General features: G+C 46.1%; 1 protein-coding gene across 26 annotated transcripts in view; it reads left to right on the plus strand.

Moving 5' to 3' along the window:
• LOC139050998 (uncharacterized) overlaps positions 1-15,762 on the plus strand; it is a 458,593-nt gene that overhangs the window by 77,911 nt on the left and 364,920 nt on the right. For 22 of the 26 annotated variants that reach the window (XM_070527963.1, XM_070527975.1, XM_070527974.1 and 19 more), the window contains one exon: positions 8,099-8,155. The exons of 1 other annotated variant lie outside the window; for it this stretch is intronic. Coding sequence is in view for 3 of the 25 variants with exons in the window: in XM_070527954.1 (XP_070384055.1) it covers positions 8,141-8,155 (15 nt within the window). In the remaining 22 variants the exon portion in view is untranslated. Of the gene's footprint in view, positions 1-8,098; positions 8,156-15,762 lie in introns of those variants that run through there. 3 more of the 26 variants (XM_070527981.1, XM_070527976.1, XM_070527973.1) reach the window with 2 other exon arrangements.

Raw genomic sequence — 15,762 nt, forward strand, 5'->3', positions numbered from 1 at the left:
TGCCGAAACATGGAGGCGATTTGTAACCTGAAAGTACACTGGGAGTGGAGCGTTAAATAAAGAAACTGACATTCCTTGTTTTAGGACCAAGATGAAGCCCGAGTGGAGCAATGTATTTTTCTCGCAGTATGTACCACATAGTGGTCACCGGTTCATTCTCCACCGTAAATTGATATTTATAGCGCGCATCCAAAGTAAGGCAATGATTTATAATGCATAAACAAGCAGACACACTTTTGCATTAAGCCCACATCGTAATGCGGTCGCCACTGGCAGTCGAACCCGTAACCTCGCGTGGAGGAGCAGAGCTCCGCAGGAACAGAGGCGCCTCCGGAATGCACTTGAAGTAAACCGAACTATACCAAGACGTCATAAGTACCATTTCCTTCAGAGATTCAGCACCCCCCCCCCCCCCCACTTATAAACAGGCCTAATGGATCGTAAGCATTGAAGTGCGAAGAGCGAAGAGACTGCAGCTTTCTGTGTTTGTTTTTACGTTTTTCGCGGGAGTCTGCACAACTAGCGTGGCTAATGCATCAGTATACACACAAGTTCGTTGCGGTCGAGCGCTAAGCGGCGGATGCCAAGGTCCATTAAAGGTTGGTAACCGTCTACGCCGCGGTGCTCATATGATGCAGTGGCGAGAGATTGAGACATGAGGCAGATTATCGCTCGCTGGAGTACCAGCGGGTGACGAAAGCTGCAGGGGTTTTTTCGAGGCTTAGCGAAGCAATGCCGAAGTCTCAGGGCTAGACGCTTCGGAGTAATCTGACACGCCGAGTTCTCTACCGATAAGCCAGATTAAAGCGCTCAGCGGAAATGTGACGCGGATGGGCACTGAGCGTTCGCAAGCATATGTGGCTGCCGACGTCATGACCAACTATATCATTGCACGATGAGTGCTTTCCGCAATGCGCCACAAATTATCGTATGCGACTTTTACGTAGAGTGCTTTCACGATACAGTGCTTTCACGATAAGAGATGTCCACTTGAACCTGCACTGCTAGTGTCGGTGTACATAGCAAGGAATAAGTATATGGAACGCATTTGTGGAAATGCTCCACTTACTGTGCGGTACCGATGTGGAAAATAGTGTGCTTGAGCCTCGGCTCCTGCTTCGGTCGTGCCTCTCGATACCGCTATTCTGTATCAATTCTAATGTCAGTCCGCATACCTTTCGCAAAGTAGACCATTCGAATTTTGTTCGACAAAGGTGAAGCCAACTAAGTGGAACGAGGTTCATATGTTCCGCTTACTAAGTTAACCGTGTGGAACAGAAATAAGGCTATAGCTTCAAATACGATCAAGCGCTCTCACAGCACAAACGATTAGCAGAAACGCTTTTATTAAATTTCATTGCCATACCTATAATTCCCATCCGTAATCTCAAATATAGTTAGAAATAACTCTCGTGTTGTATGTGGATATTACAAGTTCTCAAGGCTAGCGAGGAATTTCATTGCAGCTTCATCATTTTTTGCGCTGATTTCCTCTTCCAACGAACTTGACTCAGTTGGTTGTGCGTGCAACGCAAGGTGGCAGACTCGTGCTCACAATCTAGAAGCTGCGGAAGTTTACTCGAAAACCGAACACTGACACACGTGCCCAACGCAAGCAGCGATGAAGGTACACAAAGCCGCGATGCCGGAGATTTCAGTCGTGCTCAAAAGCCTCCAGGGGCAAAGATTTATCGACCAATCGGTGAATATCGAACAGAACTAAATGTAAATAAAGAGAAACCCCGGTGCGACGTTTAATTCTCTATTACCCGCAAATAGGCGAACCCGAAATCCTCTATCAGCGGAGCAGGGCGCATCCTCGTCGGCCTTGTCGTGCCCTCCCCCCCCCTCCCCCCGTGAATCTAGAAAGTCACCAGTGCTCATCGGTGCAATGCGGGCAAGCAATGCATCAAGTTAGTACGTATAGTAGGCTGCGCTCCCTGCAATCTGCGAGTGGAAATGGTCGCGTGACAACAAGCATTCCACAGTTGATGAACTTTAGCCCGACGGCGAAGACGACGTGATTCTCGACATGTTTTTTTGTTTTCGTAGAAACAGAGGCGAGAAGTTGCCGCAAGACAAGTGTGTTGCTGGAAGGAATTGTCAACCGCTTCTAGGAGGTCCAGTTTCTTTGCGACTGTTTTCCTGTACACAGAAAGCAGCTCGCAGGTTCATTTGCTTGTAGAAAGTGACCTATTTTTTTTTATTGCAGTTTCTGAAAAAATTCCGGGTGGGTGTTGCATATTGATTGCATTTTTCGAAGGACCATGGAATAACATATATTCTTTCGTTTGTGTGGTGAGCAACTTAGAATCGCATACTTATAAATCCGCGTTCACACCGTCCAATTTCTTACACAGTTGGCTTTCTGCGGGCTCCTGCTATTAACTGGTTTAAAAATGATATCTACAGAGCCACTAAGTTCGATGAGCTGTACATTCATTTGAAATGTACGCATGTTTAGCAAGGTCTCCAGGGAAAAAAAAGACGCGTGAACAAGCCTCACCTTGAAAAGCACGGTGAGTGTCGTTGTTGAACATCTCTCACGTTTCTTCTCTGTTTGGGCGAGATCTCTAGACATCGACGATAACCTCCACTTTGTCTGAACCCACTTTTGAATGAGCGGCGAACAGTGAAGTCCCTTGGTCTTCGTAGGATAATCGACTTTGTCTGCACAGTCACTTTCGTGCATAAAATTCCAGGTATAGCGCTCTAGGCATGCACACAAGTGATGCAGTTTCACCTTAATGAGTAAAATCAAAAAGAAAGAAAGTAACACACTTAACCATTTATCAAGGCTCTGAATATGTTTAATGAAGCAGTCTGCCTTACTGGGTAACCACGCTATTGCTTATTTACTTTTTCGGTTATGAAGTTTTTGTTTTGCTCGCTTGTTTCCTTATTCCTCAAGTAATTGCGAACCGCCACAACGAGGCAATAGCCAAGAAGCCAGCGCTCGTCGGGTAACTGGGGGAGGGGTGTGGTGATTGAAGAATTATGTAATAAGTGAAACTAATAATATAAGGCCTACATCTGCTAACAGGGCTATTGTAACCCAGGATGACTTTTTGTCGGGCTAGTTCGTGTTTACTTAACGACATATTGTAGCGGCTGCAACTTAAGTCATTGTGCCTTCTTTGTCATTGTGCCTTCGCGGTTTACTATGTAGTTAAGGTTAATATAATTGTAATATAATGGTTTTGTAATACTAGAAGAAGAAAGGCTTTCTTTTAAGTAAATCACACGGCTCACTACTCCTTCTGTTGCGACAACTTTGTTTCTGTATGGTACAATATTTAACACTAAACCGTATGATATATGACATTAATGTAGCGGATACACGATATTTGACAGTGCACTGCGTTACACAGTTTTCAGCCTCGGTTAGTTACCTTGAAGGCTTAGGCTGAGGAACATTCGTCTTGCAAGGCATAATATTGATAACAGACGTCAAGGTGCAGGTGATGTCCCGCCATCCAGAATACTTGCGCGAAAATAGCGAAAAAGATCGCCTCGCATTCCACCCTGTGAAAGTGGATGTACACTGGTGCAGGTGCGGATGTTATACGATGTTACACAAGCACCCGTGTCACAAATGACGTACGTCAGACGTGCAACCACGTGTGCGGAAGTGCACCGCACGTCCTCATTCTTCCAGGCTGTCCGCCAAGCGCAAGTGCCTTATCGAACTGAATTATTGTTTTAAATAAATTGCGTCAGAAGATCTGTAAATTACGACTCACATGCAAGCTACAGACATGATAACTTCGGATTGTTATTCGTATATATGAGGAAACATAACTGTGCTACGCGAAAATTGAAAGGCAGTCATTTTCCAGTTGCCGCTTCAGGTCTATATGAGTGGCCGCGGCAGCCTGATGGCGGTAGTGTTAGCACAGAACACATCCTTATCCTTCCAGGCCCTTCGCCTAGCGTAAGTGCGTTATTTAATTTAATTTCTAAATGTAAAACGCATCAGAAAATTTGTAAAGGCGACTTGAACACAACCTGTAGAGATGGTACCAGCGCGGATACTCAAATACAAACGCCTTTACCAGCTGCCGTTTTTCTGGGTGAGCCCGCCACGAAAATCCCGACCAATTAGGGGCTAGCAGCTTCACTGTAAAATATTTATGCCTTGTATATTTGCGGTGTGTATTTACCACCCACTTGAACACTGTGTATATCTAAAGGTGCTATTTAAAATGAGTCAGGCAACATCCCTGATATCTGCCAGTCTAAGCAAAGTATTTTTTTCAGTTTTAAAGAACAGAGCATTGAAACAAACCGCACGATACGTACAATTTGCAGGCCTCTTTATTTGCAGATTGGGACATGTTTGTTGTTCCTCAGATGTTTGGATCTCACGAGGGGGGCGCTATTCGAAATTGAGGGAAATGTTCTTCTGCTGTCTATGCATGTCTGATGATTTCGATTGTCAGTTTCTCATTGCTTAGCATTTCAGAGTACCATTTTCCGAGTGTTTCCCGAACGCAAAGGCTCTTGCTACTGCCGAGAGACCCCTGCCGAGAGACAATTTACGCGCATTTACATTATTTGCTTCTATGCACATGCGCCACAAATTGTGTGAGTGAACTCAAAGCACACATAGTGCACAACCTTTATTCAAACGCTACGTTCAATCAAAGATGATTACATACTCAAGAGAGTAAAGGGTGCAGGATGTGTGGTCCTCATTAGGAGCAATATAAGCCAAAACGGGGAGTTTTGCTGTCAGTGTTCTCCTGCACAATGTGTACACACTATATGAAAAATATTTTAAAACTGTATAGAGGGTCTAAAAAAGTTTCGCTTCATTTTTTTTAGTCTGATTGTTGCGGCGCCCCTGTTGTCAGTGACGCTGTCGACAGTTCCGACGCTGTTTTTCGCCAGACAGCGGGACCTAATTCAAAACCATACTGAAACGTGCCGTAAGCTGTCCATTGAATCCATGTTCTGCGTAGTGTCCTGATGAAAATTGCACAAAATTTATATGGACTCCATGTTGGTTCGGGAAGATGTACACGGAAAGCATGAAAAGTGTTTCTAATGGCATACATAAAGTTTCAGTGGAGAATCTCAATTCGTAAGTGCTATTTTCGATTGACTGGCTGTCTTCGCTAATAATATTTCCAGAGTCAGGGTTGTCTGAAATTTGCTCTTATACGAAGAATTTTGGAGAAAGCAATTTTTGAGAATAAGGACCCTGATTCTTGACGCAGCCTCCATTTTAGGTATGAGCCCCTATCAAGGCTTATGATAATTATTGTCGTCAACGTTTGCCTTGTTTTATTGACGCTGTTTTTCACTAACATGATGAGGAAGAATCGCACATCAGTACACTGCCATGTTCGAAATCATAGCTTCCATGCGATGCTCGCAATCACGTCCTCGTCTGCTGCACTATTGCCTGTTATCGCATCCGACAAACATGCATAGACGCCACCGCTCTCAGGCCTACGCTCTCAGGCCTGCGCTCCCAGACACCACCGCTCTAAGGCGCATCCGACCACAAAGTTCGCACAAGCGACGTGATCGGAGTTTCAATAACACTGGCGGCTGACCCCGAAGTTTGGTTTGAAGCGTTTATTTGGTTACCATCTGCGGGTTTCACCAACTTCACGCTTAACACACGACTTCTTTCAACAACTTACTGTTCCACCTGTACATTAAAACGGTCTCCTATAAATGCTCTAAATGCATTGATATATTAGCTTGTCTGCATGTTTTCGAAATATCTAAGAGACTAGTATAACCTGCAGGTATTATTTGTGATGTATTCTTTTATTGTGAAGAACAGAGATGGGTACAGTGGTGCCATAGTGTAGATCCCAATTCAGTTCTCTGTACGAGTAAGCCTATTCGCTGGGGCTTGTCTTGTCTGAAGCGTGGGCAATGGGATGACATTGGTAGAAAAGTTTTTCTTTCATACGTCTTATGGCCTCCATAAAATGAGGATGACAAGGCACCCATGGTAACGAAACAATCATGTCGATTTCAATAATGGTTGGCGTCATCGTAACCTATGTACATTTTCAAAGAGCAAACGCTGTTTCCAGCCTCGTCGCTGTTGTTACAGGAATAGAAATATAAAAAAACGCTTCACTATAGCGATATAATTGTGGCGACATTCCCGTAAGGAAAAAGCAGAAGTTTGACTAAATTGATTGGGGGGTTTCGCAGATAACCCAAGCAATTGAGGTACCAAAATAGATGGGTGTAACAATAGTTAACTGATCCCGGCATTGGTTCGCAAACCAGTGACCGAAGGCATTCACTGAAGGCATTAACCAGAAAGCATTAACCAAAAGGCATTAACCGGAAGGCATTTACCACAAGGTATTTAACAAAACGCATTTACGAGAAGGCATTTAGCTAGCTGCAGTAGCTGCAGGAAGCCCCATGTGTATGACCCACTGAATTGGGTCTGCCGCAAAAAACTTAGCTGTAGTTACAGAATTTTCTATATGACAGCAGACCACGATATCAAGTATTATCTTTACGTTCAGATAGAAAATAAAGCACTTGATTGATTCTAAGGGCACTACCACAATCTTAGATAGAAGACGACATAGAGAAAGGTGTCTCCAACATAACACTCACAGACCCTAAGATAGCCCACGATCATAATCACTATTGATGTCACTTTTTAATAGACTGGTATACTGTGAACGCTGAAATTTTTTTTCTTTAGGTTTCGCCGTTACCTGCAGAACAGAACATATAAATGGAAGCGTTGAAAGTAACCGTCTCCTAGCGTTCATAGCCGTAAAACATGTTTCATAGTTGTAGGTAGGTTGGCACGTTGACATCGACACTGCCTGTTTTGTCCAGTCGCGATAATCGAATTGCACTTTACGGGTAATTTACGTCGTCCGTGACGACGGACTCATCAAAATGCAATTAGAGTCAATTGCATTTAGAGAGAATTAGAGAGTCAATTGCATTGCATAGAGAGAATATGAGCTCGTGCAACTTCTATATATTACCACAAGCATTCGACTTTGCCGTCCTTGTTGAATATTTTGGGCAACTGGATTTCGTGCTAACCCCATAAAAGCATTCGATTGCCCTAACAAATGCTAAAACTTTCATCACTTTATTTCTCGCCATGAAGAATACAACTGGACGAAAAAAGTACCGAAATGTTTTTGCGTTAGAAATTGTGCTTACTGCAGCAAGTAAGGAAATAGCACTTGGTTTATTTAACATAAGAGAAATGACGCCACAATGCAAAATAAATATTGCAATGCGTCTAACATTACATTTCCCACTCTTAAGACAGCTATTTCAAATTTTAAACTCCGCATAATAAAAATGACACGTTTCATATTGTGTAGTTAATTTTCAACATGAGTCAAGACCATGCGCATTATATCTGCATGAGGAGACGCACGAGAACATACAAAGTATAATAAATATACAAAGTGTACAAAGTATAAATAAAATGCATAAAACATGGTTACGTTAAAATTAGTTTCAAATCGCCCTCCATTTTCATGGTAACACGCGTAGCATTAAAGCTCACGGATTATCTGCACACACCAGTTAGACTAGCTTGCGCGTTCTAATTCAAGCGCCTGTGTTTTACACCGATGCAGTCACTGCATTGAAGCGAAAACAGTACCAGCGGCAAAAGGGCGCCTACGTCCTTTGTTGTTCTCATTGATGGTGCTGGTTAGTCATCAATCATGCTGCGGTGCAAAGAGCAGGTCGAACGGCATAGTGAGCTGACCGCAAAAGAAGATTGAGGGTCGTCGACCCGGCTCATATATTCGGTAATGAAAGCAACGTAGGGCTTACACCGCGCCGACACCCGATATCTTGACCCAGTCTCTGAGGGTTTCCCGTGCCGGTTCATCTCTGCCTCATTGCTTGTGCACCACGTGACCTCGACTGCTCTTTTTCGATAGCGTTAACTGCGCTTCCTTCTTCCTTTCTTTATTTCTTTCTTTATTTATTCATATATTTAATGTGACTTCTGGTGATTTCTTTATCTGGTTCTTCTGCCATACACAATTCATTGTGATTGTTGTAGCTTAGTCTTTGTGCTCTGTCATCACGTTCTTTTTTCTTTCCTCTTTCTTTTCTTCTACAGGTTCCCGTCTATGAAGTCAGTGCTTCTGTCTACCCTTCCCTGATGAGAAGACAGGTGGTGAGTCCCATTCTGTAACAGTTGCTAGCCTGACACTCCCCTGCTTTTTGTCTCTGTCGAGATATTAAATCAGCATTTTAATCCATGTCAATTTCGGATACCTTTTCATGGCAAATATCGTAATTAATATTTTATTGCCACCATCGTTCGCGCTCCCTTTCAGCTATAATCAACTCGCTCGATCAGCAATTTCAAGCAATATTTTCGTAAGCCCTCTGTTCATTTGCTGTATTGTTTTCCTAGCCATTCACCTCCTTCGTTTGCTGTTCAAGAACCATTCACTAACACCTACATCCGCTGGTGCCCCAGCTGTCCACTAAATCTTGATCCCAGAATGTAGGGGTATGCGCATTGACTCCGGCTCCGTACATCTTTTAGCATGAGAAACTCAGTGTCATTCCATTATAACTATACGGAGAAAGCTCTTTGTTATTTGGTACATCTGTTATCAACGTACGTGACGTGTAATAATGCAAGCTTTTGACTTTTGCGTCTCTGTGGGCACAATAGGCCATCCACCTTTCTTTGTTTTCTCCTCATCCGTTGGTTTGTTCACCCCCGGGTGTCCTCTTATCATGTTGTGTCTACTCGAGCCGCACTACAGTGCGTGGCTGCGGGCTTTTCGTCGTGACCAAAATATCTATCTGCATTTTCATTGTTTAAACAAGTTACAAACATGGAAAGGAACACCATGCGTATTTGGAAGATACGTTTGAACGTTGCCATGGGCCACGTGTGGCCATCTACCTTCCGAACGCGTTCCGTCTTTTGTGGGCAAAGTCTTGAGGCTTCGAGATCATTTTTGTAGTTGTTTTCCATTGTAACGCCTGCTCTGTTGAAATCAGCTCACGTGCTGTTTTGTCGCCGTTCGAAGAGTGTCTTCATCCATTACCATTAAGCCAAGAGGTACCAGCTGCCTAATTGATACGGTTTTTAGATCTGAAGCTCATCTTTAGGAACAATCAATCACTGCTGGATGTATGAATCTAGAGATAACGAAGCTCTCTTGCCATTTAGCTCAGTCCTCTCCAAGCCCACCAAGCGACGAGTTATTAAGGTATGCTTCAAACACGCTATTTCAGCATCATGCCACCACTTAATAGAAACTTTACCTTCGGAAATCAGGCCCGGAGGCTTCAGACATCGGGGTACCCGGGGGAATACTACCGACTTCAGTAGCGGGAACATCGCAAAAGCAAGAGAAAAACTAGCAATCCCTATTCTCCCACGCTCAGAAAAAACCAGTCACTGCCATCCCCTGGTACACACATTGTCCCATAATCTCAAGACAGTTGGTCGGCATGCTAGCTTCCATGTCATGTTTTGGGCGACAGATCAACTGTCGCGCTTAAGCTCGGAGGTTAACTCTGACTCAAAAGGAAAGAAAAATAGTTGCAGAACTACCCATAAGAACCGCTTTGCTGCGTGCGAAGTAGGTGTTGTTTACAATATTTTCCTTTCCTGAGGCCCTGAATACATCGGTCAGACGGTACGCTGTCTCAATGAAAGATTAAAGAGACACAACAACGATGCTTTGAAGTACGTTTCTCGCCCCTTTGGTGTCCATTGCCATGACCATCATTGCAGGCCCATATTCCAAGGCACGCAAATTATCAGTCGCCACAAGAACAATCAAATTAGAGAGAGAGAGAGAGTAAACTTTAATGAGCACCAGCAGTTCAGTCGGCTGGGCCTAGGCCTCCCACGATGGGACGTCGAGGTCTTGCCTCTTCGCCGCTTCGTAGGCCTGCTGGGTCGCCCAGAGTTGGTCGTCGAGATGGTAGCTGCGCAGGGCGGCGTGCCATCTCGACGAGAGGGTCACGGGATTAAGGTCTGGGTATTGATGTTTGCACTCCCATAGCATGTGAGGGAGTGTTGCCGATTCAGTTTGACAGACCTTGCACGTCTGGCTCGGGTAGATGTCGGGGTATATAGTGTGATAGCGTGTGAGGGAGGGGTATGTATTCGTCTGTAACAGGCGAAGGTTGGTTGCCTGTGCCCTGTTTAACTTGCGGTGAGGGGTGGGGAAGGTTCTTCTTGCAAGGTAAAATGACTTTACAAGGTCGTTGTACCTTGTAAGGCGGTCGCGTCCTGCGGGTGCACCTGCACCGTCTCCTGCACGGTTGACTAGTCCTCGTGCTACGGAGTGTGTAACCTCGTTGAGGTTGGTGAGGTGCGGGTGGACAACGCCGGCGTGTGCTGGGATCCAGACGAGTGTGATTTGATTTTCAGGCGAGTGCGGGGCTTGTCGTAAGATACGGAGTGATTGATGAGAAATACGACCTTTGATGTAGTTGTTGACTGCTGTGCGAGAATCACTCAGTATAGTGTGACAGGCTGGGTCAAGAGTGGCCAGAGCGATGGCCACTTCCTCGGCCGTCTCGGCATTTTTGGTAATGATGCTGGTAGCATGTCGGAGCAAGCCGCCTACTGTGGTAACCGCCGCAAAGCGCCGTCCATCTTGGTATTCAGCTGCGTCGACGAAGGTGACGCCCGCGGTGTTGGCGTAAGCTTTGATGAGGGAAGTAGCTCGTGCCTTCCTACGTTCTTTGTTGTAGTCTGGGTGCATGTTTTTCGGAATAGGGTCGGCGTGTATCCATTGCCAAATGTCGCGTGGTATTGGGTGTTTGTCTCCATGTTGACGGTGGTAGGTGATATTAAGCTTGTTTAGAATGCTACGGCCCGTTTCCGTGAGAGTAAGCCGCTCTAGTTGAGATCGACGTTGGGCTTCGATTAACTCGTCTAGCGTGTTATAGATACCTAATTGTAATAGAAGTTCCGTGCTGGTGTGGTTGGGTAGTCCTAAGGCCTGCTTATAGGCTCCTCTAATGATGATGTCCAGTTTAGTCTTTTCAGCTTTGTACCAGTTGAGAAAGGGCGCAACGTAAGTAATGTGACAGACGATAAAGGATTGGACAAGGCGGATGAGGCTTTCTTCCTTCATACCCGCTCGCCGGTTGGTCACTCGTTTCAGCAGTCTGGATGTATTGGCGGTCTGTCGAAGGATCTTTGAGATAGCCGTAGAGTTAGCTCCGTTGGCTTCTATGGTCATACCAAGAACGCGGATGCAAGGGACCACGGGTATGGGTCTGCCATCCCTCAAGTGGAGTTCGATTTCCTCGTATTGGCGTTTAGTCGTGGAGCCCCGCGGGGGGCGTCCACGGAGTGTGGGGCGATATAGGAGAAGCTCCGACTTTTCAGGGGAACAGCGGAGTCCCGTGCCTTCAAGATAATTTTCTGCGATGTCAATGGCGTCTTGTAGGGCAGTTTCGATTTGGCCGTCACTGCCCTTTGCAGCCCAGATTGTAATGTCGTCGGCGTATATGGTGTGTTCAATGCCGTCGAGTTTTTGTAGTTCCTGTGCTAATCCAAGCATAACCAGATTAAACAGTATTGGGGAAATGACAGAGCCTTGCGGTGTGCCCTTGCTGCCGAGGGAGAGTTCCTCCGATCGGATGTCTCCGACCGACAGGAAGGCCTTCCGATTGGATAGAAAGTCTCTTACGTAGTTGTAAGTGCGTTCTCCAAGGTTGAGCAAGGAGATACGCTCGAGGATGGTGGAGTGCCTTATATTATCGAAGGCGCGCTCGAGGTCGAGGCCCAAGATCGCCTTCGTGTGACGAGATTTGCCATCTAGGATTTGATGCTGAAGTTGGAGCATAGCGTCTTGGGTGGAAAGATGCTGTCTAAAGCCAATTATCGAGTGGGGGTAAGCGCATGTGTCTTCGAGGTGAGTGTTTACACGGGTTAGGAGTGCGTGCTCCATGACCTTGCCTACACATGAAGTTAGCGATATGGGCCGGAGATTGGCGAGGCTAGATGGCTTACCGGGTTTGGGGATGAGAATTACTTTGGCCGTTTTCCATGTCGAGGGAATGGATCCCTGGCGCCAGCAGTTGTTGATGTATTCGGTGAGTTGTTGCACCGAGGGGTCATCTAGATTTCTTAGTGTTTTATTCGTAACACCATCGGGGCCTGGCGCCGAACGGCTGTTCAGCTTATGTAGAAATCATTTTTAAAAAATTATGAGGTTTTACCTGCGAAAACCACGACCTGATTAGGAGGATGCCGTGGAGTGGGGGACACCGGATTAATTTGGACCACATGTGGTTCGTTAACGCGCACCTGCGTCTGAATACACGCAGAAAGTAAAAAAAAAACAAATTACGCCATCTCAGAGCCACTGAAAAGAAAGTCGAGTGACTATTCATTCTTGCTCAGTCTTCTTGAACGTTCTCTTGCCTGTTTCTTAGCTCCAGAACTTGGGAATGTTTCATCAAAATACGCACTGAGACAGAAAGAAGAGGCCCAAACAACATATATGCAAACAGAAGACTAGACGAATTCGTTGTGATTCTATTTTTCTTTCTGCAAAGTGTTCTTCGCACTGCCTTAACCATTTCCCGTTCGCAACAGTACCGTGGAAGTCCGTACTTCTTAGTGAACAAGAGAAGTGGTCTGAACACAAGCAATTAGGGCGCCAAATATATTTCTAAAGAATAGCAACGTTCTTGTGCCTTGCACTCATGTCGGAACCCTGTTCCCTAATAGCCCAAGGACCGGACGAACAAAAACATGAAAAGCTAGCCCCGTTATCAAACTAGTCGCAGCTGGGTCACTTTCGAGGTAATTTTCCTCAACTGTTCGGGTAGCGCTGCCGTTTCCAAGTTAACGAAGTCAAAGTTTGCGAAGGCCGTATTGCCCTGCGAGGAATAGAAATGTTATCACCGCGTTTTTCCTGTTGTTGCGAAAAAAATGTGTTTCCGAATCTGGTATATTTTAAAAACTTAATCATCTTTGTTATCCGCGTGCGGATGGTCCTTCTTGAAGAGAAAATAAAGAGTAGAGCAGAGATTTTAAAGGAAAAGAAAGGAAAAAATTGAAAAAAGGAAGGGTTAGTTAGTGAGATTAGGCACTCGCCAGCTCTATGCAATATGCGGTAGTATGAAGACGTACAAAAGAGCCAGGAGCGCCATGGACACACGTCCTGCCCCTTCGAGAAGCGTAGTGGAACTGACGGTGGTCCGCAGCCGGTCAGCGTCAGTGGTATTTTAAACACACACACACACACACACACACACACACACACACACTCACACTCACACACACGTACACGCAACATGCACACATGCACACATACACACGCACACACACGCACGCACACGTACGCACACGCACACACAATGATGCATGCGCACACAGACGCATGTACACACGTACACACACACACACACACGCGCGTGCGCGCACACGCACACACACATGCACACACGCACGCACACGCACGCACACATGCACACACGCACGCACGCATGCACGCATGCACATGCACACGCACACGCACACAAACACACACGCACACACAAAGATGCATGCACACACGTACACACACAGACGCATGCACATACGTACACACACACATGCGCGCACACACGCGCGCACACACACGCGCACGTGCGCGCGCAAGCCTCTTTGCCAATTTGAAACCCGTAATTAATACATCAAAGACCACCCGGTATGTCCCCTGTCTCTGGCCACTGTCCCACCTTCAGCCTCGCGAACCGCAGAACTCGTCCTCATCTCGCAATATCGTTCGCAGCCGTCCTCATTTTTTATGGCTCAACAATTCCAGAGCACGCAGTTAAGTCACCGCGTCCCACATACAGCGCAGCCTTCCATTGGCCCCGGGCGCAGTGCTGTCAGACGAACGAGCGGTAATTGGCTTCGATCTGAATCCGTTCCCGCAATCTTCCCCACCAAGCTCGCTACGCGTGTCAGCTGACGCCGGTTACCAGCCCCCTAAAGAAGCGGAATCCGCATCCGGATCCAAGCCGCAGCTGCGGCCGGCCACAGCCAATATAGCTCTCGTAGCTTTCGGTACGGCTGTTAATCTGGCTCCCACCAAAACAAATAAACAAAAAAATGCTATGACGCCTACTGTTGGCGCTGCTTCTGTTTTCCTTTCAGGCTTCCTTCGGAAGTCTTCCACTGGCCTCAATATGGGCCGCTTCGAGCAACGCCAACTCTGGTTGCAGTTTCAGGTTTCTCTTCTTTACTTTTGCGTCAGTTCGGGACTGGTTTGTTGGGAAAGACAGCTTTTGCCCAATCACTGGCGAGTGAGTGCAACATTGTGACGTAGGTTGAATCTCCGTGGGTTCAACTGCCCAAACCAAAGGCGGAGAGAGAGAAAGGTGACCATGCTTGAAAGCTGTAAAGCCCAATCAAAATTATGAAAGAAAACTTGAAGTTGGGAAATGTAGCTTTCGAATGAAACCTTGTTTGACTGAAAAGAAAAAGGTGTTCCAATAAATATTTAGTAGCTGGATTGCGCATGTGCACCACATAAAACTTGCCCCAGCGTATCAAGAGTGCTACTATAGGCTATGCGACAAGTTTCCTGCGTAAAAATAAGAATTTTACGGTACCAAACTCAGTGTAGCTACAATTAATTACGTTGGTATTTACCCGGCGTTCATAAAGAACCAGGGTTTCACGTTGGCCTCGCCATATGGCTAGCATGCTACTCGGGGGAGATGGCAAACGCGACATGTGAAACAGCTTAGTAAAACATTTTCTTTATCGAATTGGTTCACAAGTGAGAAACAAAAACAGTAGATCGAAAGAACCGAGGACGAGACGCGTACACAGGACAAGAGCCAGTCCTGTGTTCTCGTCCCGTCCTTGTTTCCGTTCGCGCTGCTGGTTCCCACTCAGTTACGAAATAACGCATCGATAGACATTACACACGCGTGCATCATAAAGAAGAGTACGACAAGCAACTTGAACGTCAGGTTCGGGTCAGTGTGCCTGGGAAAAACTAAGAGAGCATTGAATGCATGGAAAGTAGTGCCCCACCAATGCTCCGAAGTTCAAGTACACGGTCCAACGCAAAGGTACGTGATGCCACGCTTACTTAAAACCAAGTGATTACAGCAACTCTTCGGGCAGCATCTGCCGTCGTTGCTCAGTGGCAATGGTGTTAGGATGCTGAGCACAAGGTCGTGGGATCGAATCCCGGCCGCGGCAGCCGCATTTCGATGGGGGCGAAATGAGAAAACACCCATGTACTTAGATTTAGGTGCACGTTAAAGAACCCCAGGTGGTCGAAATTTCCGGAGTGCTCCACTACGGCGTGCCTCATAATCAGAAAGTAGTTTTGGCACGTACAACTCCATAATTTTTTTACTCTTCGGGCAGCGCAGTGCGTGCACGTGCCGTAATAGGGGAGGACATTAGTTCAAGGCTCAGAAGTGTGGCACAACATCCTTGCTATTTTGCGGGACCAGCCTGCAAAATGTTGCAATTAGTTCACGTGGTTCTCTTCGTCGCTTTGAGCGGATTTCGCACCTCCAATCCTAATGTGACATCTAAATGCTGCTGCAGTCTACTCATACATGTGCATTTTTCTGGATGATAGGCAACTGGAACACCTTATACCTGTTGTTGTTCTCTTTTACAAAAAAAATATTCTAAAGGTTTTGGTGATTTCAACTGCGCTTCATTGAGAACGGACTCTTTCGATGTTTAACCGTCGTGGTGGTGTACTGGCTGTGCCGTGGCCGCGGAGGGGAAGACATTCAGGAAGTGAAACTCCAGTCAGCGCGAGC

This window comes from Dermacentor albipictus, chromosome 10 (genome assembly GCF_038994185.2).
Source record: "Dermacentor albipictus isolate Rhodes 1998 colony chromosome 10, USDA_Dalb.pri_finalv2, whole genome shotgun sequence".
Classification (NCBI taxonomy): Eukaryota; Metazoa; Arthropoda; class Arachnida; order Ixodida; family Ixodidae; genus Dermacentor; species Dermacentor albipictus.